Source organism: Pteropus alecto, unplaced genomic scaffold (assembly GCF_000325575.1).
Source record: "Pteropus alecto unplaced genomic scaffold, ASM32557v1 scaffold121, whole genome shotgun sequence".
In the NCBI taxonomy this organism is placed as follows: Eukaryota; Metazoa; Chordata; class Mammalia; order Chiroptera; family Pteropodidae; genus Pteropus; species Pteropus alecto.
This window is the reverse complement of record NW_006434369.1, coordinates 2,433,025-2,458,573: the sequence shown is the minus strand read 5'-3', so window position 1 is coordinate 2,458,573 and position 25,549 is coordinate 2,433,025. Positions and strand designations below refer to the sequence as shown.

Here is a 25,549-nt window from a genome sequence, read left to right as displayed (position 1 = left end):
ACATGTGAATATTCTTTTTTTTCTCTTTGGCTTTTAAGTAAATGTTCCTTTAATATAAACATTTTTAAAAAGCACCATTTTGTCAGTACTTTTCTTTGTCCTGCCACTGACATTGTTCCCATAAAACTGACCTTTAATTTCTTATCAAGGAAAAAATACCTTCATGTGGATAAGAGAGTCATGTTCCATGTTTTATGGTGCCTTTTATTCTCTTACAATTTTTTTTGTGGCAGCTATATATTCTTATATTGCCAAGTAGCCTGCCTCTTCAATCTCCTCAAAAATTATAAAAAAAAAAAGGAAAAAATGATGTTTATAGAAAAGTTGCAAAAGCAGTACAGAAAAAGTCTTTTTCCAAGCCATTTCTAAACTCTTCACTTGATGCTTCATTACCCCCACATACTTTAGTGTTTGTTTCCTGTAAATTTATTCTCCTGCAGATCCACAACACAGCTTTCAAAAGCAGAGAATTAACACTTAGACATCAGTACCAGCTAATCCTCAGACATTGTTCATGTTATTCTCATAACATCCTTTGTAGCAAGAACATCCATTTTGGGATCACATTTTGCATTGAGTGTCATGTCTCTTTAAGATTCTTTTAATCTGTTCCATTTTCTCTCTCTTTACTTTCTTTTTTATCTTTGATATTTTTAAGGCATGTAGTTATTTGATATTTCACCAGTTGTTTGAATATTCACCAGTTATTTGAATGATTGACCCTTGATTTGTGTTTGTATGAGTAGATTCAAGTTATGCATCTTTGGCAAGAATATCTTCAAAAGTGATGCCGTTTTCCTCTCGGTGCATCCTATCAGGTGGCACCTGACTTTGATTTGTGCCATTACCGGTGATGTTAACTTTGATCAGTTGATTAAGGTGATGTATGCTGAGATTTTCCATTGTAAAGTTATTTTTTTCCCTGTGTAGTTAACATGTATCTTGTGAGAAGGTTCTTTGAGGCTATGTAAATGTTCTGTTCTTCATCAAACTTTCTTGTCTCTTAAACCCCTGTGCTCAGGTACCTTGTGCCTCTCAGCAGGGACACCCTCCTCACTCCTTTTGAAATTCACCACCCTGTGGGGATGCTCTCCTAAAACTGGACAGGGCTTCCTTGCTGTGGGTATACTTCTGTCACCCCATTTATTTTCTGACAACAGACATCAGGCAGCTGCTACCACCTGCCCCTCGTTGATGCCTTCTTCACTTCCTTGGGCTTAGACACCATTGGCCAGATTGCTTTTTGGTGCACATGCCTATCTCACTGTGCTACAGCTCTGCCATCCTACGCTCAGCTGCCCCCACAGAGATGCCCATCTTGCTTTGCTTGGGCTCTGAGACCCTGGGCCAGGCCGCCTGCCTCGATGGATGCTTTCACTCTGCTCAGACTCTGACACTCTCCTTTGTGGTCACCCCCACCCTCTTTACTTCTTGCACACTGATACCCCATGCTGTCACTCTTCCATATAGATGCCTTTCTCAGCCTGTTCATGCTCTGACACCCTCTACTCCTTAGGTAAGGTCGGTCACCCACCATCGCACAGCACTGCTGCTCCTCGTTCAGCCTCTCTTGATGGCTTTGTACTGAAATGGCATAGAAGGGTGGGGAGAGTAAGGGCAATCCAGTCTCCTCTTAATTGTTAAATTCTTATTCAGTCCCTGTTGTTTGCTTTCTCACTTCTTTCTCCATTATAACTCTTTTCATGAGGAGTAGTTAGAGATAATTTAGAACATTCTAAAAGTAAAATTTAGTTTCGTTAGTAAAAAATAGATGACTATAATCTGTGAATAAACATACAGGCATAGTTGTTTTGGGTATCATGAAAGAAATAGTCCCTGTACATGGTAATAAGGACAGCCCATATTACAACACCTAACCTCATAGGGAAAATTGGTAGTGCAGATTCAAAGTGCTTCAGCTCAGCAGCCTTTAGAACGAAAGACGAGTCTTGGCCTTGCCTCCTGGTTTTCAGTTTATGTGGGCTCTTTGCAAGTCACAACATCTATCTTTTCTTGTTTCCTCATCCATGAGGTGGGAATTGTAAATACCTACCTCATGGGGCTCTTGGGGCGCTCATGTGATATATTGTATTTGAAAATGCTTTACAAGTGATAAAATGCTATGCAAATGTGGTTATTTAGTTTTAATTTATTGCATAGTCAAATGAAAATCTGCAGGAAATTAAGTCAAGCATTTTAATTGTTCTCGTGACTTCTAGGCAAATTCCCTCTGATTCATAAGGCACTGAAGAGGTCAGTATAGTTTTTGCTTTTCACTACCTTTTTAAATCCATTGTTCTGTCACCATTACTCAGTCAGGCAAAGAGTCCTCTTTGAAGTCCTGCCTTTTATACCTCTGTGCCATATTTTCATCTTCTTGATGATTTTGAACCCTGGTGCACACACAGTCGTCCTCCTTACCCCAGTATCTACTGTCTATTATCTTCGGTGATATCAGCACCATTGTCCTTCTGTGAGTTCTTTCATGCTCTTCCAATTGTTTGTGGCACAGTTCTGCTTGCGTACAGCACTGGATAGGTATCTTAAACTGAAGACATCTAACACTGAAGTTACACTCTTCTCTGACCTGCTCCTCCCTAGTGCTACCTCCATTTATGTTACTGGTGTCACTCTTTGAATTAGCCAGCCTTTTAGGTTAGAAACCTTTAATTCTTCCTGCTGTCATTTCCTGTATCTAGTCAGTTACTAAGTTCTTTTGTTTTTGCAAAAACTTCTTTTCTACTTTAGCCTTCATTTCTCCGTAATTAACAGCCTACTTCTGGTCCTTATTACCCAATCTCTGCACTATTGAAATAGCCTTCTTCAGGCCAATGTTAGAACCTTGGCTTGCCAGGTCCAAACCTGGGCCTCTGTTGAGTAATTGGATGAAGAAGACCCTTGGGGCTTAAGCCAGCGCTGAGGAGCCAGCAATTCCAGATGAGCCAGTCAGATGAGACAGAACATGTCTCCAGAGGCCTATAAGAACTTCCAGATGGTAGGGATCAATCTTGGGGAATAAGATCTGCCTTGTCAAGCCCAGACATATGTTGGAAAGCCTGTGGAATCTAGGAAGACCTGATCTCTAGAACATGAGTACCAGTATCTAAATATAGCTACTGTTAACATTTTGGTACATTTCCTTCTAATCTATTTTTAATGCATAGGGTTTTTTTTTATTTAACTTTTTAAATAATTTTAACTATATATGTAGATTGCATAATGTCTGTTAAATGAAAAAAGCATTTTTCCATGATATTTTTGTAAGTACATTTTTTTTCTTGGTGTACGGTGTTCTATAGAATGAAATGTTGCTGCTGTCTTTGTTCCTGTTAGAACAAGAAGATCCTTGGAAGAAATACCAGGTTTCTCTATCAGAGTTTGACTCCAGCTTCTGCGGAAAGTATTTCTCTAGTGTTAACTTTTGATTGCTGACAAGATTTAATCTCATTTGGTCTGGATGCTTACTCATTAACAGGCCTTTCTGCTGCCCTGATCTTAGCCCCTTTGTTTATTTATGCTTTTTGTTTTTTTCTCTTTTTCTTTCCTCCTCTCCCTCCCTCCCTGCCAGCCTTACACCCACAATTAAGAGCATATTCTTTTCTAAGTCCTGAGCCCTGGGGATTTAAAAATGAATATAGTCTTTTGGGGGAATCATACTAAGCAGGGCTGAGGAGTATATTTATGAGTCTTCGCCAGGATGTCCCACAAGCTCATCTGTGAACATAGGAGAAGCAGTGCCTTACTCTTTCTGAAGAACTGGTAGAGAAGGTTTCCTAGGGCAGGTGACATGTAACCGAGCTGAAAATGTTAAGTTGGAATTTGCTAGGGCAGATGGGTGGAAGAGACTTTTAGGCAAAGGGTATGGAAATGAACACTGGTGATGATGTGGTTCAAACTTGTCTTTAGTTTTGTTATTCTTCTTGTTTTGTTTTTTTAAACAGCCTTATTGAGATACTAGTTCTCATACTATACACCATTTAAAGTGTACAATTGAGTAGGTTTAGTATATTCACAGAGTTGTGCGTCTATCACTGCAGTCGATTTAAAACATTTTCATGACCTCAAATAGAATCGCTACATCTTTTAGCTGTTATCCCTTGGTCTTCTAGTCTTCTCAGCCCTAGGCAATCACCAATTCTGGATCTTTGGATATTTTATTTAAGTGGAATTGTACAATATGTATTACTTTGTGACTCATTTCTTTCATTTAACATGTTTTCAAGGTCTTTCCATATTGTAACGTATCAGTACTTCATTTCTTTTTATTGCCTAATACCATTCCATTGTCTGGCTGTACCACAATTTATCCATTCATTAGTTGATGGATTTTTGTTTTTTTCCTATTTTTTTGGCTATTAGGAATAATCCTGCTATGAACATTGATGTACAGATTTTTGCGTGAACATACATTTTCATTTTTCTAGGATATATACCTGGGAGAGGAATTGCTGGATCACATATTAAATTAACTCTTTGCTTAAAAATTTGAGGAAATGCCAGACTATTTTCCAAATTAGCTATACTATTTACATTCCCATCAGCAGTGTACAGTTTCCAGTTTTTCCACATCCTTACCAACACTTGTTATTACTTAACAAATTTTTTTTATTATAGCCATTCTATATAGATGTGAAGTGGTATCTCATTGTAGTTTTGATTTGCATTTCCTGATGGCTGTCGATGTCGAGCTTCTTTTCATGTGGTTATGGGTTATTTGTATATCTTTGAAGAAATATCTATTGAGATCTCTTTTGCTCATTTTTAATTGGATTATTTATCTTTTTATCATTGAATTGTAATAGTTCATTATATCATCTCTAGGTTTTTGAAGCAAAATTAAGACTAGAATACATTATTTTTGACATTGTAAGTAGAAAATTAATTAAGTAATCAAAATTGGAATCACCTAAAAGAAATAAGGTTTAAATCTGAAAAGTAGATTTGGAGTTAAAGGATATCAATATTAGTTTTAAAAGGTGATAAAATTAATGCATTTCACAAGTCAAATTCTAGTTAAATAATCTTAGTTTATTAAGATAATTCTCCCTATCTGTGTGCAGTGGTGTCAGATAATTAAATATTCACTTTTCTCTTCAGCTAGTCCCCTGCTACTGGGATGAATGAGTAAGGTTTTCTAATAGTTCTTCTTTTCCAAATAGTCTTTTAAAGTAATATTGTTTCTTCTCTTTGTAGCTACTTATTCTTTGTCTCAAACTGATAAAGCGTATTTGTAATTTTAGAAAGTTTGGTACTGCCTTATTGAGATTATTTATGGATATCTATCAGTTACTTGAACAACAATTATTGGTGCCTACTAGATATAGAACTGGTGCATTTTGTTACTTTCCAGGTTTCATATTCTAAATATCTAACATTGATGTGATATGGACACTGGGCTTAAAGTTCATTCACATTCAGTTTCATTATTTCATTCATAGATTTTCGATGCTATTCTTCTTTATACTTTGAAGTCTAGCAAACCTATTCTAAGTGTATAGCTTCATTTTTGATTTGGATCTTTCCTCCCTTGGCAGTGTCCTATGGGTCTTTTTCTTTTGGTTACCAAATTGGTGGTTGTTTTGACCCGGTAAATTTGATGGGTCAAATACAGAGGTAGCTCTTGTAATAGAGATAATATTCATCAGATAATCTAAACTTCCCTTCAGGGAGCTACTTCTGTGTTCTAGAATTGGTCTTGGAAGCGTACCATTCCCAGCAGATAACTTACATTATTGATTTGTGCTAAACCATTGAAGGTTGTATATAATCTGAACAGATACCAGATGTTTAGCAAATATACTAGTGAGTCATTTCTCTTGGTAGGTAGGATTTACGCCTTGGCTAAACAGAACGCTTTTCAGTATATCATTTTTATAATATTTGAATAGGAAGGAAATTTTCCATGGAATACATGAATTTAAAGATACTGTTAGACCGGCTGCTCTAAAAAGCCATCTTTGTATTGTCCTGGGTCTGGCTCCCTATTCACTGCAGCCACCTACTCAGTGTACCTCCTCTATCCGCGAGGACTCAGGCATCTTTATCACCAGATTCCCCAAACTCTGGCTTTTTAAAAAAAATCTGCATTGGATCACAGATGTGCCCCACCATGTCAGATGCAGCAGTGAACAGCAGCTCCGAGATGTCCACCAAGGACTCGAAAGAGAAGAAGCAGTGGAGGGGGAGACGGAGAGTGGAAGAGACACATCTGCTAATGGGAACACTAATGAGGAAAATGGGGAGAAGGAGGCTGACAGTGTGGTGAATGATGAAGAGGAAAGAGGCATGGTGAGGAGGAGGAGGCTGAGGCAGCCTTGGGCAAATAAGCCATTGAAGATGATGAGGTTGATGATGTTGACCCCAAGAAGCAGAAGATCGATGAGGATGACTAGATAGCAAAAGGGAAAAAATTAAATAATAAAGAAAAGGCCACTGTATCTCATTTACCCCACCTCCCAATTCCCATCTCATAATCTAAACATGGTCACCTTCAAGTAGAGAGGCCTGCCTAGCTGCCCACCATGGGCGGTGTCACCCACAGATGACACATGCTCTTTCACCTCCCAACCAAAACTGCATGTGAATTTGTAATAGGAGAGGAAAAAAGAACTTCCAAGGCCTTGCTTTTTTTCTTTTTTCTTTTTTTAAAAGTACTTTAAGTAGGGAAATTTGTATTTTTAATTTACATATTATGTTTTTATATATTTTGTTAGGGTTAGCCATTTTTAATGATCTCCAATGACCAAACTAACCTTTGGAGTATTCTGTGTCCTATATCTGACTCTGCTTGTGGTGTGACCATGTTTGTTATAATCTTAAAGCAGAAAAAAATACCTTAAAACAAGCAAAACGACAACAAAACAATTTTATTCCCAGTTTGCCTGTAACTTTTTGTTTTGTTTAGCTATATTATCAGTAGTTGGGATGGTTAAAAAGTCCAAAGATAAAAGTTATTTTTTCTTTTTTTGGTCTTTGTAATTGCTGTTTATTTGTTTGTTTGTTTTTGTATGCTTGATGTATGCGTGAAACAGTGTTGTCCAATAATAAACCAGAATTTCATTTTGCTGAGTTGTTCTAAAAAAAGAAGGATACAATTGTATTATCTTAACAACTCTATTTTATGTGTAGTAAGTTCTCAGTAATGATTTATTTTCTGTCTTACCAAAATATAATTTCAAATAGCTGCCAATTGTATAAATCTTATTCACGTTTTCAATTATTCAATACATATAGATTACCTGTGACTGTTAAAATAACTCTTATTTTCCTTTGGTTCCTTGATAGCTTTGTAATTTGCCATAATGGCATCCATCCATAGGGAGGAAGGAGACTATTGCAATGATTTAAGTGAGACGACATGATAACTTCTACAAGGGCGGTGGTAGTGGAGATAAAAAACAGATGTATTCACATTATGTTGGAAGTAAAAGCCTTTGAATTTGCTGTGGGAGATGGTGAGGTGAAAGGAATGATTAAAGATGACCCCCAGGTTTCTGGTTTCAGTGTTTGGGAAAATGGGCCATTTATGGAGATGGGGAAGACTGGGACAGGTAAGGTTTAGTCATTTGCCCTTTAGTGCTAAGATTCAGTTTCCTCACTTTCTCTGTCTTCTTTATTGCATGGAACTGCACTTCACAATCTTACTTAACCTTTTTGGCTTTGTGGGTAGATATAGCCAAAAGGAGACACTGATGGAAGACTGAAGAGTGGGAGTGGGGAGAAGATAGGGTATTTTCCTTTTGCTTTTTGCTTTGGTTCATGTCTTAGGAAGAGGCCATTTCATTCCTGTGGTTCAGTTCCTTTCAGACAGCATCTCCTTTGTAGTCCCAGCTCCTGATGGCAGCATCCACCATTGTTCTAGTTCCTGCCAAATGATCACAGCTTCTGAGCTCATAATTCCACTTCTTCTGGTGGGTCTCTCTCACCCAGCGGTCCCCAACCTTTTTGGCACCAGGAATCAGCTCTCCTATGAGAATCTAATGCCTGATGCTCTGAGGGAGCTGAGGTGGTGATGCTAGCGCTGGGGAGCGGCTGTAAATACAGATGAAACTTTGGCCTGCTACTCACCTCCTACTGTGCAGCCCAGTTCCTAATAGGCCGCGGACCGGTACTGGTCTATGGCCTGGGGGTTGGGGGCCCCTGCTCTAGCCCTTAGGTTGGTCATGGCTTCCTGTTGTTATCTTGGGGTTGCTTCACCATTCCCCATTTGGTGTCAACCATGTAACCACTTTTTTTTCCTGTTAATTTTTCTTTATTTTAATGCCTAGACAGATTTCTGTATTCCTAATGAATACAAGGATGAAAATTTGAGAGTTCAGTTTTGGAAATGATTTGGGTCAAGTTTAATATTTCTTTAATACATACATTCCAGTGGAGATGTTATTAGGTGAGTTGGACAGCGAGCTCATGTGGATGTCTAAAATGAAAGTATAAATTTGGGTGTCATCTCTCATGGTAATGGTAGTATTCAGAACCAAGAGAGAGATGGTTGGAACCATCTAGTGAGTAGATGAGAAGGTCCTAAGGACCTCTGTTCATGGAAGGCAGAGGGAGATATTTAACATAGAGAAGTTAGGAAGGTAAGAAAACAGCAGAGTGATGCTGTTGATACCATAAAGAAAGGAGTGTTTAATTGCCTTGTGCTACTGTCTGTGGCATTTGATATCAGTTCCCATGATGAAAGTGGTTTCATGGAAATGGTGAGTGGTTAAGTCTTCACCAAAATGAAGTGGTGGAAGAGCAAATGAGAGATGACAGTACATAGAACTGGCACAAAGAGACCGTTCTTTTGAGATACTTGACTATGAAAGGAGATAAATGCGGAGATAGCAGGAAGTTTAAGACAAGCTATAGGTTTTACAATTGCTTTTTTACTTTGAAAATACTTAATTTTTGAATAGGTTCAGATTTAAGTTATACAAGAGAAAGTCTTCCTCTTACCTTGTCTCCCATCATTTCTGTTCTTACTTCTTCTTCCTAGTTTCCATACATTGTTACTTGTTTCTGGTGTACATCCAAAATTTTTTATGCAAATAAAAGCAAATGTGAATATGTACTTTAGATTTCTAGTGGTAGCGTAGTGTATATATTTTTTAGTATCATATTCTTTTCTCTGAAAGATAATGTCTGGAGATCTGTGTTAGAACTTAAAGGGTATTCTTTTTTTTGTAAGGAGCTTTAAAGGACTCTCAATTCTTAATACACTAAAATGTCTTTAACCAGTCACCTTTTACTGTTACAAATAATGCTGTAATGAATGACATTGCACCTGTGCAAGTATGTTTGTAGTAGGCTAAATTCTTAGAACTTCTTGATCAGGGGACATATATTTGCCCTAGTTTACATTCCCACCAGCAATGCGAGAGAGTGCTTGCTTCCTCACAATCATGGCAGCAAAGTATATTGTCAGGCTTATGGGTTTTTGACAATATAGGGAGTGAAAAATGGTGCAGTTTTTTTCCTTAGTGCAGTTTTAATTTTCATTTATTAAGAATGGGGTTAAGCATCTTTTTGTATGTTCAAGAGGCATATGTGTTTCCTTTTTTTGTGAACTCTCAGCTCACATTTTTTGCCAATTTTTTTTGGTTAGATTTTGGGCTTCTCAAATTTGGAGTTTTGCTTACTATGGCTGAAGGCCTAAAAGCTCAGTGAGGCAGGAACGTAGCATACAAGATGGACCTGGTGAGCAGTGGCTTAGAGTAGAGGCATGGTGAACAGATCATGAAGTGCCCTATAAAGTCCAATTGGTGTGTATATTGCCTCTTAGTTTATAAACCTATTTACAATGTAGAAATAGACATCCCGTTAGTGATTCTTTAGATGCACTAACTTCTGAAGAAATTATGTGTCAGGATCAACAGAGCAATTTAATTCGGAAAGAGGACAGGAGAATATTAGCAATGTTCTATTATACGTAGTAAGTAAAAGTTCTGTCTTCCACTCTGATTTTGATTATTAACAGACCTACTTAGCTATGTAATTAATTTTCAGTAGTTATTGGTAGAGTTTTTCCAGCTATTATTTCTCATTTAAAAGAAAAAAAAAATGTTCTTTTCTCTTTATACAGCGAACAGAGTTCAAGCTGACTCATGGTTTCTTCATTTTATTTCTGCGAAGCATTCAGCAAGACTACAAAGTGCCTCCGCTCTCTGAAGTAGAGCATTCTTGTGAAATTTTTCCTAAGCTGAGATGGCAGAAAATGAAGAAGCAATTACCATTAATTTGTATGGAAAAGTTTTTTAGTTTTCCGAGACCCAAAAAATAACTTATCAAATCATACCAAATAGCATAAAACTGAAAATAACACTAACGTATAGTAAAAGCAGTGCTACTTTCAATGCTTGGGGTTCATGCTGCTTCTATAATCTATAATGGCTTGTTTCTGCAAAACAAACAATGAATGCTATTTTCGCTTTTTGCCTTTCTTTATAAAGTGAAATCCTCTTTGAATTTCTTTTAGTTAGTGAAAACAGATTTTAATGGAGGTCTTTTGTAAAAGTGAAGTGGCGTAATGTCAACTTTTGAAAAGTGGAGGATACCTGTATTTTAAAAAAACAATCTTACTATGTATGTTATATCCAAGAATAAATACTTCCCCCCAGGAGTTCCGATGTACTACTTTACTCAAAAATACACCAGTTGCCAGCGCTGATTAGTGGAGGGTCAATTTTTGCTCTGAGTATTTCCAACTGGGAACTGTAGATGCTCTTTGTCAGTCTGTCTCTTCTCTCTTTCTCTCATCTTCTCTCCTGCTCGTTCTTGTCTTCTTCACCATCTCATCCTCCCTATCTTCCAACCCTAGCTGGCTAAAGGGAGAATACTTTCTCGTGGATCGCTTTAAATGCTTTTTAAAAAGACTTTGAAAACCTGGTTACTCCATGCTATGTTTTGCACAGTCCCAATAAAGAACAGTAAGTGAAACGTAGATGAATAATATTAATCCATTGACCAGAATTTTTCATTTTCATTTAGCCTTTTATTGGTTTTAAGAAATTATTTTTCAAGATGCACTTTAAAGGTCTTTTAAAGTCTCTTATTAAAGCATACTCTATTCCTTGAATTTTTTTGTAGGCATTCAGTGATTTGTATTAATATAAATACACACTCTGGGTATGATTAAGTATTGTAGTAAAAAATCCGCCCCCAAATCCGTTGGGTTCAAAACGATCGAACTTTTTTCCCTCTTTGTTCTCTGTGAATTTTTATTTATATCGGCCTTACCTAAATCTATGGATAGTTTCCTCTTACTATTTTATGCTGCTCCTCTAGTTGACTTTCAGATGGAACAGTTGTGTAAGACAAATGATTTGTCCTGTGTAGTGTTCATGTGAACCATGCCCGTCTCTTCTATAATGCCATGATTATGCAGAAGCCTGCAGGCTGGAGGGAAGATTGGTTGTTGTGAGAGTCAGCCTGTGCTTTGGAGTAATGACCCTGTACTCATTTTTAATTCTCTTTTTACTTGCATGTATCTCATTGATGACCGAAGGTCAAGAGCTGACATGTTCAAGATCTTGGAAATTTTGGAAATAGCCAAACAGTTCTTTTTGAAGCCTAATCATTAGTCTTTTTAGAAATATTTCGAGGCAACCTCAAGACCATGTAATACTCTGTATTTTGTTCGCAGATATCGTCTGCATTAGTTTTGATCAAGAGGCAAAGAGCCACTAATGAAGCATTCTAATTTCCTTAAATTTACAGTCCCTGGAGTCAGTTTGTCTGGATTTCTAATCCTGGCCTGTCCTCTTGCCGTGTGATTTTAGGCAAGTTACTTTTGCTTTCTAAGTCTTAGATTCCCCTCTATAAAATTGGAGCAAAAAATGAACTGACCTCAAATTTGGAGGATTAAATGAAAAAAAAAAAATGACATGATTGGCTCATTGCTGGGCACACAATATATACTCAATAATGTTAGCTATTATCGTTATTACTAATCAGATTTTTATTACTTTAGATTTAAAAGTAACTTATTTTGTGTATATGAAATAGTTTGGAAAGTAAATGTGTTTTGATTAAAACAAATAATAGTTTGTTTTTCTATCCTCACACTCAAAGTGGGTGGTGTGTCAATGACCATCATTTTCTTGGTTCAGTGAGTACAAAAGCTTTTAGCAGTGGGGAGAAAAGTCCCTTAGAAAATGTATATCAGGTCACTGTTTTCCTGATGGATCACAGCAGGAAAATAGTTCTCACCTTAAAATGAAAGAACATTATTGACTCTAAGCTCTGTGGAAAAGGACACTTAAAAAAATAAAAATAAAAAGGCTTGCTTAGCTTTCTTAAATGAAAAAAGCAACACATGCTTTTAAAAATTCAAACAATACAGGATGAATATAAATTAAATATTGATGTGTCCCTTCTCATGATTAAATTTTATAAGATTATAAAATTAATGCCCATACAATTTTAAAAAAGAATAATATAAAAGGTACACAAACACTATATTGGAGGACAACCGAACCTTTGTTTTATTTCCAAGGACAAACACCTCAAACAAAATCATATATATGCTTCTAGAAATTTTTTTTGCTTAGAACGTAATTTTTCTTTTTCTTTTAAAATCACAAATGAAATCACAAATACAAGACCTACTCTTCTGCACCTTCCACTGTTTCACCAAATGATATAACAAAGATTATTATAAATAAGCACTTACAGATTATCTTGCTTTTTTAACAGCTAAATAATATTTTGCTGCAGTCTCTATTTAACCAGTTTTCTTATGATGGTTATGTAGGCTTTCTAGGTCTTTTGCTTTGTCAATAAGCTTCAAGGAGAATTAAAAAATTTATGTATATTTATGTATATATGTGTTTTGCATTTGTGTGTATGTATGTAAATATGTGTGTGTGTAGTGGAAGTGTCCTACAACCACATGTAGGAGAAATTCTGATGCACATTAAAATTTTTGATAAATATTCCTACGTTGCATTCCAAAGAGTTTCATCAGTATAGATTACTATCAGCAGAGAAAGAGGTTGCCAGTTTCCCCATTCCTTTGCTAGCATTAGATAGTATTGCACTTTTTAATATTTTCTAATTTGATGTAAGGCTATAGGATCTTATTTCATCTTGCATTTCAAAAATTCAATGAGATCAATGTATATCAGGATAAATTCCTAATAAATCAAGATCTAAATATAAAACCGTATGTGTATTAGAAGAAAACACAGGTGAATTTCTTAGTAATCTGGGAGTAGAGGAAACTAATTATGATTAAAAATCCAGAAGCAATAAGAGGTTGATAAATTCGATATTTGAAATAAAAAGGTATGAAGAAACTATAAAAAAGTGAAGTGATAAACTGAGAAAAAATATCGTAACTTGTTATAATTAATATCCTCTCTGTATAGATAGTATATTTATATGTGTTAAGTTAGTAAGTTAAAACTTGAGTTGAAAATGACTAGATAGAAAAATATGAACAGATAGAAAACTGAAAAAAAAACCTGCAAATGATTTTGCTTAACTCATTCATAATAAGAGAAATGCACATTAAAACCTCACACAGCATTCTGATTCTTACCAGATTAGCAAACGTACAGGTTTGATAGCACACTGTATGGACAATGCTGTGGATAAACAGGCAATCTCATGTACTGCTCATGGGACTACAAAGTGACACACCCCATATAGAGGGGATTTGATAGTATGTAATGGAATTACATATGAATTTATCCTTTGACCCAACAATCCCACTCTTTTGGACTTGTCTCCAAAGATAATCTGGGAAGAAATAACAAAATGATGTATGCACAAGGCTATTTATTACAGCACTATGGTGTGATAATGGAAGACTATAAATGATTAGAGCTTGACGTCTAGATTTCATCTGGCTGGCCTAAAGTTTGTAGGCTTCCAAACTGTCCTGATATCCCAGATCAGGTATTGGCAATATTTGGCTGAAGTACAGATGATTTTCAGCTCCACATTGGGGGTTAACAGTGCTGTGGGCCAAATCTCAAAGTAGTTGGCTTCTTTTTGGGTCCTCTCCAAGTCTGTGCCTATAAGTGTGGTGTCTTCTTACTGCCTTTCCCTTCCTTGGTCCATTCTTTTCCATCTACCTAGTCCTTTTCCCTAAGGGTTCTTCTGTAATATTGCTTCTTCCTCTCAGGCACTGGAGAACTTGACGTGAATGCTCTAAGTAAGGCAAGGCCATAAGGTGTTAACCTTCTCTTCTCAGGTATTTAATAACCAAATCATCTACTAGTGGTAGTGTATTTGAACACTTACTTTGCTGTGGGTGACGAGGTTCTGGAAAGGCAGATCTTCTGGTATTTGATTTTTGTAGATGGTGCCACTCCGAGGTAGACATGCTAAGCTAACTTATTTCTTGGTTCGGGTGCATTTCACCCCACGTCCTGCCCCCCATGTCAATGTTTGAAGTTAGGATATATCTTAAAATTGATAAGAACATGAATGTAACGTTTCACTCCTCTTGAAGAGCTGTTACAAAGTTGATAGTGTTTTTTATAGTAGATGGCATCTTAGAACCCAGTAAATGTGTTCATAAGGGGACAAAACATGTGTAATCAGTATTTTTTATTGGAAAATAGCCATACACTGTTTTTCTCCTATTCTCCTTTTGTAGTGAGTTTGTTTTCTGTGTTAGTAAAAAAGGGCCTTTGCTGCGTGATTGTGGGTTGGCACAGAGAAAACAAGCACTCAAAATTGAGAAAGGAAAATGAAAAAGTGTGGAGGGACATTTTATCCTGTTAATAATGCTAATATTTATACATATATCTTTCCAGAACTCTTTGCATTTAATATAATTTTTTACTCCTATTTCAAATACTTTCTTCTCTGCATTTCTGTGACACCATGTTCCCTAGTTTTTATACTCTTTTCGGCTCTTCTTTTTCAATGCCCTTTTCTCATCTCAACTTCTCTACCAGACCTTTGGATGACCTACTACTGTTCTTTTACTTTTTTCTCTGTCTTTTCCCCCCATCTATAGCCTCTCCTTAGGAGACCTCATCTAGTTCTATAAATTCAGATATCTTCTCTAGGGTTTCGATTTTCCCATTCGTGTCCTTAGCCTGAAAGACCCCCCTGAGCTTAGGTTTCATATATACAAATGGCTGATTGGTATGTCTAGTTGGATATTTAATAGGGATCTCAAATATAGCATGGCCGAAAACCCCTATTGATTTTCTGGTCCCCAGATTATTTCTTTCCAAACCCTCCCCATGGCAATAAATGGCACCACAAAGAACTGATGCTCAGGCCAAAATCCTTTCCATGTTCTCAGGAATCCTATTGATAACCACTTGCATGACTCATATCTAATCTCTCAGTGAGTTCTTTTGATATTGCCTCCATTCACTTCTCACTCTTGCCATTGCTGTAATCTCAGTCCACGGTCTTTCACTTACTTTTAAACCAGTGTGTCCACTTCCAACTGGTAAAGACAGTAGTACCCCCAACTGTCTTTAATTTTGCCCCATCTATAGTCTTGTCTTTACAGTGCTTCCAGAATGGTCTTTTTGAAGTAGAAGTTCATCTTTGAAACCCAGTGGTGACGTCCTGTTACACTTATAATAAAATGTAAAGTTCTTGCCAACCTAATCTGGTTCCTGCCTGCCCCTCTGACCTTTCTCTCCCTACTCTCCCTATATTTAATCTCACTTCTCTCTGTTACTGGAACACGGCAAGCTTGCTTGGTCCTGTTTCATGGCCTTTATTCTTGTATCTTCTCGGAAAGCTCTTTCTTCCTATCTCTGCAGATTCTTTCCCATTATTTAAGTCTCAATTCAGATTTGAACTTCTAAGGGAGACTTATTTTGACCAGCAACACGCCCCCTCGATTATTCTTTGTCCATTAACCACTTTTATTGTTTTATTATCATTGACCAGTGCCTGAAATTATCTTGTTTCCCTGCTTTTTGTTATTATCAGACTTTCTCCTTAAGACTATAAACTCCTTGAAGGTAGAAACTCTTGTGACAGCCACATTCCCATTACCTAGAATAAAGACAGGCACATAGTAAATTCTCATTGTGTTTTGGTTGTTCAGTGACTGATTTATGCTTGTAAATGGAACAGTCTTTTGACAATACTAAGTAAGATGAATTAACCAAAAACCAAGTTCAGAAATAATTGAATAAGAAACTGTTCATTGGACAAGAGACATTCTTTTTTTGAAGGGTGGTTAAGAAAAAGTTAGGTAATTTTTGTGAGCATTTTGGTACATTCACAGGTTTCTTGTTGATTACAACTACTGGGTCACCAGCCTAGTATTTACATTATTTTAAAAGTCAGTACATTTGAATATTGACAAAATTCTAGAGAAAGTAGAATGATTTGCCTTATTTATTGCTGAAGTTCTCCTTGAGAGGTCTTTAGGTTTATGATTGTTTGTTTCAAATAAATTTACAATCTCTCTTTTTATCATTAGTTAGCAGATAACCATGACTTTTTCTTGTCTGCATAATACATTGCTCATAGTTTTGCTTCATCTTTCAAAATTCAACACTTGTTCAGTGAATATTTAATGAGCATCAACTGTGTACCAGACATTGTAATAAGTACTTTAGATATAGCTATGAATAAAGTCAAGTCTCAGCCCTAAATATTTGTTAAATTGCTGACTTTCTTGAAACTTATTTTAGACTATTAGTATGACCTTCAGAGCTGTAGGACGTTGGTAGAAGTGCCATGTGCATGTGGTCTCACATATTATTTCTCTGTCATCTTATTGTACTTACTGGTGTTCCATGGCTCTTCGGATGTCTGTTCTTTGCCCATCACTGCGTTAGGTCCTGGACTTTTACAGAACAGCAGATAAAATTGTTGTCTTTAGTATCTCATAAATAATGATAAAAACAGGCTGGAAAATAAATCATTTTAATACAGAGTCATAAAGTGCTAGAATAGTCTATGCACAATCTGCCATGGGAGTGCAGAGAAGAGGCATTTAACAAACTTCAAGCTGAAACCGAAGGATAATAGGAGTTAGGCAGATGGATAGGCAGGTGAAGGGGTACATGAGTTGTCATTTTGTAAAGAAAATAATGGTATTTTAGGAGCACAGACTAGCGCAAGCTTTAAGAACTCAAGGTAGTTTGGTGTGGCTGGAGGGACAGATGAATATAGGGATAAATGAATATTGAAGTTGAGGAGGTGGCTAGATCTGGATAGGCCTCGAATATCAACATGCAATCATTGAAAGATTGTAAGAGTACTATCATCACACTGATATTAGAGGAATATCTTTCAGGTCGCATTGTGGGGAATAGTTTGGAGAGAACTAGAGGGGGTAGGTGAATACTCATCATCTCTGAGTTTGAGCAGGGAAGTGATATGATTAGATTTATGTTTTATAAAAGACCACTCGGGCTCTTGGGTGGGACATATACTATGGATGGGCGAGCTATGAGTGGGAGAAGTGAGATGAGTTAGGAAGGATCGTAGTATTCAGCTAATGTATAGTAAGGAGCTTTCCTTACCTTTTTAGCATTTCAAGAATTTTTGGACCTTGCCTCTTTATAAAAATATTTCATTATTTTTATAATAAAATGTTGGGGAAAAACATTTTTGCCAAGTTTCTAGAAGCTTCGATGTGCTCATCCTCCCTCTCATGTAATATTCTCACTTGAAACTATCTTCTCAGAAGTTGTAACACAGACATCTGTATGTCCTTTTAGTTATTATATCCTTTGACAGCTTCTATTCTTACTGAAATACCATTGAAGGTGCTGCAGTTTTCAATTTTGGTTTTCCTTTTATTGTGATAATCCTATTTTAATGTGTAAATTCTTCTAGGCAGCAAGGTAGTTGGAATAGCATCAAGCACTTTAGGCATTTATAAATTCATTTTTATAAATATGATAGGTTTAGGTGATTTGTTGCATTGCTAGTGAGTTTATTATGGTATATAACAATATTTAATCAAATTGTTGAGAGGAATAAAAGCCTCACTTTGAGGTAAATCTTTAACTTTTCAAGGAAGACAAATTATATTTTTAATAACTTCTCAAGCTGATGATACATGTGCTTGAAAAATATTAACATGCAGCCCCCAAAGAAGCAATTTCATATTCAGAGGTAAGATTAGACCAGTTTCTCTTTAGTTTTTAGAAGTTATTAAATTCTCTCAAGTATTAAAAATCTAGGAAGTAAATGCTGATCTTCTTTATATTTTAAATGAAAGGTTATACATTTTAATATTTATTTCTCATGAATATTTCTATATTAGAGTAGTTACCTACTATATTGTAATTGCCTGTTTACTTGATTCTATCTGCTACATCTATTCTGTTCTTCTCCAGCAGTTCCAGTGCCATCTGAGTAAGCATTTGGATATTTTTGACTGATTGTGATACTTACTTTTTCGTATTCATTTTTTTAATAGAAAATGCATCAGAAGCAGATTTATGGCTCCTGAATAGTTGTACTGTGAAAAACCCTGCTGAAGACCACTTTAGAAACTCAATTAAGTAAGTAGAAGATGATTTTTTTCTTATTCTTTGTAAGTGACATAAGAGTTAATTTCAGGAAATTAGTTTTTAAAAGATTGCTAATATATTCAGTATGAATTTAAAAAGTATGTGTTGGACTCTCCTTCCCCCCGCCCCCCGTCCTTTAATTCCTCCCCCACTTCCACCGCTGACCTATGGATGTTGCCATTTCCCCTTAAGAACTGGATCTCTGAAGGCGGAGCGTCCCCTCTCACATGCTCACAGAGTGTACCCAAGGCCTGGCACACCCGAAGTATGGTCCGTGGCTTCACCTGGGGCGTGAACCCAGGACCTTCTGCATGTAAAGCAGACGTGCTAACCACTACACTATGGAACTACCTGCTGCGTTGGACTTTTGAGATTATATTGTTTTGAATTTATCTGATGATGAAACTTCAATGTAGACTTTTCCAGTAGGTGATTTGAGTATTTGTGAAGTTAGCTAATAGGTGGTTTGAGTAATTATTAAGTATAAGTATTACTGGTGTTCTCTTCTAGGGCATTTAGTACATACTTTTTGAAACTACCCAAAAGCAGTCCTTACCTCTTTTCACTTACCTGCCCATTAGCACTGTTCTAGATGCTAGTTATGCCTGGCTATCAAGAGAAGTACAGTTTGTTGAGGGAAATAAACATCTAAGTCCTTGGTTCTTAACTTTTTTCCCTCAAGCTAAAGTGAAACAAGTATTTCTTTTTCCACTTGTGCTCTGAATCTTACCCCACCCACCTTCTTAGAAACCTCATTCTATCAGTTATTTCCTCATTCTCCTGTATTTTCAACCTCTCCAAACTGTTGGTGCCTTTTCATCTGTATTTAAACATGCTCAGGTCTAATCAGCTCCCTGTACCCATTGTGCCCCTTTTAGCTATTGTCCCATTTTCCTTCTTGTCTTCCTAGCCACACTTAAAAATTCTTCATTTCCTAACTTCACTCTCAGACTCATTCCCCTCTCTCCGCAAATGGCTGTATTGTGGAATATGTGTGTGTGTGTGTGTGTGTGTATGTGTGTATGTATATATATATAATTCATGAAATCTATACAGCTTAAATAATAATAATAAACTTAACACCTGTATGGCTACTGCAGAGCATAAGAAATATGACGTTGTCAAGACCTTAGAAATCCTTTGTCCCTCTTTCAGTCATATCCCTAAAAAGTAATTTTTATTCCTGACTTCTGTGAATCATTCCCTTTTATTAGTAAATTTATCACCTATTAAGTGTGTCTCTCAACAATATATTGTTTAATTTTGCCCTGTTTTGGATTTACTTATTGGATTTCTGCTGTTTGCGTTCTGAGATTTGCTTCTTTTCTTTGGCATTGTGCATGTAAAATAACTCTGGACATTTGTTGCTTGAGTTTGCCACAATTTATCCATTTTATTGTTGATAGAGTTTTTCCCAGTGTTCCGTTTGCATGAACACTGCTGCTATGAATTTTTGAACATGTTTTCTAGCGCACATGTGCAAGAGTTATTTTAGGGTATATACCTAGGAGTTGAATTATTGGGTCACAGATATGTGCATATTCAAACTTTAGTAGGTACTGCCAAACCCTTTCCCCAAATGCACATACCAGCGTTTACTCTCACCAGTAAAGCATGCATATAGTCGTTTCAATTCTCGCTGATACTTGATGTGGTCAGACTTCTAAATTTTGCCGGTCTGGTGGTGGAGATGGTATCTGATGTGGTTTTAATGTGCATTTCCATGATTACTAATGATGTTGAGCATCAATTTATGTTTATTGTCCATTTGGATTTTCTTTTTTTTCCTGAAATGGCTTTTAAATATTTTTTTTTTCCATTGTCTTTTTATTATTTATTTATGGGGCTACATTATATGTTTTCTAGATACTAATTCTTACATGCTACACATGTTGCAAATATCAACTGTGGCTTATCTTTTCACTTTCTTTAGTGGTATCTTATGATGAAGATTAATTCTGGTTTAAAATTTGTTGGTCTTTTCCTATGGGTCTCTGCTATTATTGTTTAAGAAACCTTTCCTTACCCTGAAGTTATTAAGATATTCTCCATTATTTTCTTCTAGAAGTTTAATGATTTTTATTTTTTACATTTAGGTTTGTAATCCATCTGGAGTTGACTCTTTTTTTTTTTTTTTTTGGCATGGTACCAGGAATTGGGTCCTATTTTATTTTAAGTTTTTTAAAAATTAATTTTTTCCATGTAGACACCAAATGTTCCAGTATCTTTTATTGTTTTGTTTTTGTTTTTAAAAACCCATTGTTTCTCCTTTTATCTATGTATTATCCACTCTCATATGTTGTGTCTATAGATGCTCTGGTCTGTTTCTGGGCTGGTTAGTTATACTGATCCATTTATTATGGCACTTATTCTACACAGTCATAATTAGTATAGATTTATATTTGGGAATGCTAGTACCTTTTCTTTTTTAAGACTTTTCTTTGCCCTTCCATATAGATTTAATATTAGGTTTTAAGTTCAAGAAGGAAAATCACTGACTTTGATTTGAGTATTGTGATTACATTGAGTCTCTTGATGACTTTGAGAGAATTGCTATCTTTACATTTTGAGTTTTCCAATCCATGAATAAAATATTTAATTCTTCCTTGACTTTCTAAGGGTTTATAATTTCTTCATGTAGCTCCTGTTCACCTTTTAGATTTTTTTTCCCATATAATATAGATACTGAGTTGTTCCAATATCATTTATTTTTATAAAATCTATTTTTTCTTTTTGCCTGTGCAGTGTTTTTTGTTGTTGTTGTTTATTTTTTTATCTTTATACTATTGTAAAAGGTAAATTAAAAAAAAAAAAAACAACTTCATTTTCTAACTATGTTTACTCCTTTGGTCTCAGAGAATTAATTCTTGCAACACTGTGAAGGATGGTTGGGTATAAAAAAAGGATAGTGATCAGAAGTCCATTTAGGACAGAGTTGCAGTAGTCCAAGTACTGATGGCCTCATCTCAGGTAGTAACGTACAGAGTGGGAAGGAAGGAGTTGACTTGAGAAGGAAGAATTCTTTATACTTTCAATATTGTTGAATATAACTCCTAGATCTCTGATTAGAATGAAATAGCAAATTCCAGAAAGGGAGTTTAGTTAGAGGGAAGACATGCTATAGTTTTTGAACATGCTATATCTGAAGTTGCAGCTAAATATTGCAATAAAAGAATGGATAATATTCGATCTTTATCAGTTGTCTTCTATGTGGCAGGTGCTGTTCAAAGTGCTTTACATTAATTGGATGTTATTTAGCTTAATTTTTGCAGTCTATCAAATTGTATATTTCAATTTTTATTTCTAGTTTATAGATGAAGCAGCATCTGGTTTACAGATGAAGTTCTCTTAAGGCTCTTTAGTTCATAAATGGTGGAGGTGGGATTTTAACCTGGGCAATCTGACTCGAGTGTATGTTTAACCATTTTATTGCAATGCTTCCCAGATAAAGATGTCAGATAAGCAGTTCCAGAAATGAGACAGATATCAAAGAGATCAACCTTAATGATATAGATTTTATATTATTTGCATAGAAGTGATAGTTGAGCATGCTGGCATCCTCAACTCAGAAATTATAGAAAGAGCTTGGTGGGAGGTAGAGGGGAATGGTAGTGACGTGACATGGAACAGGGGAGTTAGGGTCATGTTTAGGAGCAAAAGAAGGAGGAATTAAACAATGAGCAGAGAATAATGTTTACCATATGCTGCTCATTTTCAAAGAATGTTTTATATTTTATGAGAAGTCTGTCATGTTCTCAGATTTTCTGTTTTTTTTTTCCTATAGGAAAGATAAATAAGATATAATGCTACTGATGCCCCCTAAGTACAAATCTCAGAGAATTTCGTTTCTGTGATTATCAGTTCCATAATTCAATTAATGGATAGGCTTCGAGAAGTTACTAAAAGTTTAAAAACTTAGATATAAGTTGTGTCAGTGGGTTTTGTTATGTAGATAAACTGTGTTGTGAATTTAGATTGAAATAATGATATGGTATTTGAATGATAGATTGAGGTAACTACATAAGAAAAGGTGGTCATTTTAACAGTGCAAAGCTAGTGGAGGCAAGCACAGGTTCCTTTAATGCACTATTCTGCTTGATTGAAAGAAAAATTAAAACAATATTGTAGATGATTAAGTATTTTTTTAAATGGCTTTGAAGGCTTTTGATCATTATAATTAGTTCTTGTTAACACCTAAGCTAACTTTTGTTTCCAGAATAAATATAACCCTGTAAAAAGTACAATGATAACATTGAGAAAATGTCAAAATCAAGTGAGTTTTATACATTTAAAGACTTTCAGTGATAGATTACTTGCTCTTGTCAACCATTTTTCTTTATTTAGATGCGTCTCTCCTTGTCATCACTATCTTCTAACAAAGAAAAAGCAAAGACGAATAGTTCATACTTATACCTTAAGTCATGCTATGGATTTGTCTTCTCCTCTAGCTCTGTCCTTTCCTTTCAGCCACCTCTCTTGTATGCTTTTTTCTTTCATGATAGTGAGACAATATTTAAATTCAGGGAGAGACTAATAGGGTGTTTCCTCTCTCAGGTTTTGTTGCACCTAATTCCTTATTCTCAAATTCAAAGATTTACAAGGATGGGCTGGGACCTGTATTTTCTAACCGGAGCCCTCTACAAATGATTGCTTCACTTTCCCACTTATTTTTGGGTGTTTGTCATCTTTTCTGATCATATGCTTTTTTTCTCTTCTAATACATTCTTGGATTTAATAATTGTGTGTCTTTAATTCCTTATCATCTCATTTTATCTCTTGAGCCACAAGGCAGTAGATCATCTTGTTTTAACTGGAGTAAAGGACAACTTTGAGGGATTTACTGTTTTCCATGTGATTAATACAATCTCATTGATTGAGATCCATGAATTATGAGTTCCTGATAAGACAGTCATGGATTTTTGAGAAGGGTAGGTATTTCTCCTGGTGGTGGGTGAGAGTATTAGTTTTGTAATTTCACAGTATAAACAGTATTGGGAGGAGTATTGTTTAACCTTGGTCAGAGAGAATATTGGCTTCAGATTATTTGGAAATCTTCATTTCCAACAAATCATTCTATCTTTAAATAATTCCTTAATCTAATTGAATTACATGATATGAAATGCATATCTATATTAATCTGTAGCCCGTACTGCCCAGTACTTATACTTTCTACTAGTTAATCTAATTATTAAAGTTTTACAGTGTTTGTATTATTGATATTCAGATTGATAAAAGAGTAGGAGTTTTAAATAGCAAAAATAGAGTTAAGAATGATTGTTTTGGCTGCTTTTTGAACTCTGAAATCTTAAATGCTGTTGCCTTTACTGATTTTGAAAAAATTGCTAATGAGCCCCATGATTTGCGATGGCAGTCTATTGGATGCATCTCTTTCCTCTTGAGCATTTGCCAGTTTCCCTGTCTTTGTTTTATCCATATACCAGTTTGATTTAGGCATATGGCCTTTAACTTGAGGGATTCTTGAGCAAACAAAGATGTTTTTGAAAGAGATCAAAAGTTTCAAAAAAATAAAATTTGCTCTTAATGAAAGTATCAAATAAAGAAACTCCTTTAGTTAATGCTTTATAGAAATATGGGATCTTTTCCATGCCACCTAAAGAAGGTCATTCAGAGGCTGGTGAAAATAAACACATCTTGTGTGTTCTATATAAATTAAAGAAAGAATAGCCAGCTTGCTTTGATCATGGACTGTCAACCTTTGTTTGACCTTGTGCTTTATTAACCCAAATGGGCACTGTGGTTTAGCCATACTGATAGTAGATAGGCAGGAGTCACTAGTTCTCTGAACCACCTTTGCCTGTAGAAATAAATAATAATGTTGACGTTCTGACTGAAATTACAAAGAACAATTGGAAATATATGGAGAAATGCACAAAGAAGAAAAGTGTGTGTTGAGACAGAGGATGCCTGCTTTGTATCATATTTTATGTCTGTAGGAAAGTTCCTTATATAGCATTCTGTTGATTAAACAAATTATTGAATGGCCATTTCTATTGTGAAAAATTTTTTTTTTTGCTTTACAGATTTAACTTTGAGTTCTTCCTAGTAAATCGAAGTTGGGGAGGTATTAGAATATTATTTCAACTTTGAATTTGTAAAATGAGTTTCCTTCAAAAAAGCTGACTTATTAAGAACAGAGAAGTGCTTTCTCTCCTACCATTTACACTTCCTTCTACACATTTACACTTTCTCCTGCCATTTCTCATCTGCTTACATTGTTTCGATACTATCTATATGCTAATTACTCCCAAATTTCTGTTTCTGACCGTAGTCTCAGAGATCCAGACTTATGTATCCCACTGCTTCCTGAACTTCTCCATTGAGATAACCCATTGACATTTCAGTCATCCTGTCAGAACTTCTTCATTATCTACCTCACCTTTTCCCTAGCTAGTGTTTCCATTCCTATTGCCCATCTTGTTTGGTTGCATAGTTGTCTACTAGAGTGGATGTTTTCCTTGATTCTCTATTTCTCTCCCCTTCTTTCTCCAGCCTCAAGATACTTCTAAAACATCTTTTCCTGCTTCTGCTTTTTCCTTTCTCCTTTTTATTTTTGCTCAATGTTATTAATATTTTATTATGTGGTAATAAAATGTTCCTCTTAGAATCTGCAGTGAACCACTGTGTTCTCAAGTTTCATCCAGTTGTCATGAACCAGACCCATATCTTTAGAATTTAATCCTTTTTTTTCCCTTCCTATTGCTGATGTCTTAGTTTTGGTCCTCATTATCTGTTGCTTTTAATATTATAGTAGACTTTTAGCTGGTTCTCAGCTTTTCTGTTCCAGTTCATGCTTTTCTCTCACTTTCATGCCCTGTAACTTTTCCTTCTTAGCTACATACAGATATAATTTCTTAGTGTAACAATGTCTTTTAAAAAATCTGTACCTAGCCTACCTCTCCGATCTCTTTTCTTGCCATTCTTCCATAGAATTTTACTTCTCTCCTAAATTATATGATTTTTCAAACATAATGTGTTTGCATGTTTTCTTCTTTTTCCCTGGAATATGCTCTCCCTTTCCTCCACATGCATGCATATGTGTATGTGTATGCTCTCCCCACCTCACATATTCCATGTAATCCTGC

At 35.7% G+C, this 25,549-nt stretch overlaps 1 protein-coding gene across 10 annotated transcripts in view; it reads left to right on the top strand.

Annotated features, from left to right (window-relative positions):
- The window catches only part of CDKAL1 (CDK5 regulatory subunit associated protein 1 like 1), a 567,467-nt gene that overhangs the window by 71,192 nt on the left and 470,726 nt on the right, over positions 1-25,549 (top strand). For all 10 annotated transcript variants that reach the window (XM_006909233.3, XM_015587298.2, XM_015587300.2 and 7 more), the window contains one exon: positions 18,353-18,437. In XM_006909233.3, coding sequence (XP_006909295.1) covers positions 18,353-18,437 — 85 coding nt within the window. The remainder of the gene's footprint in view (positions 1-18,352; positions 18,438-25,549) is intronic.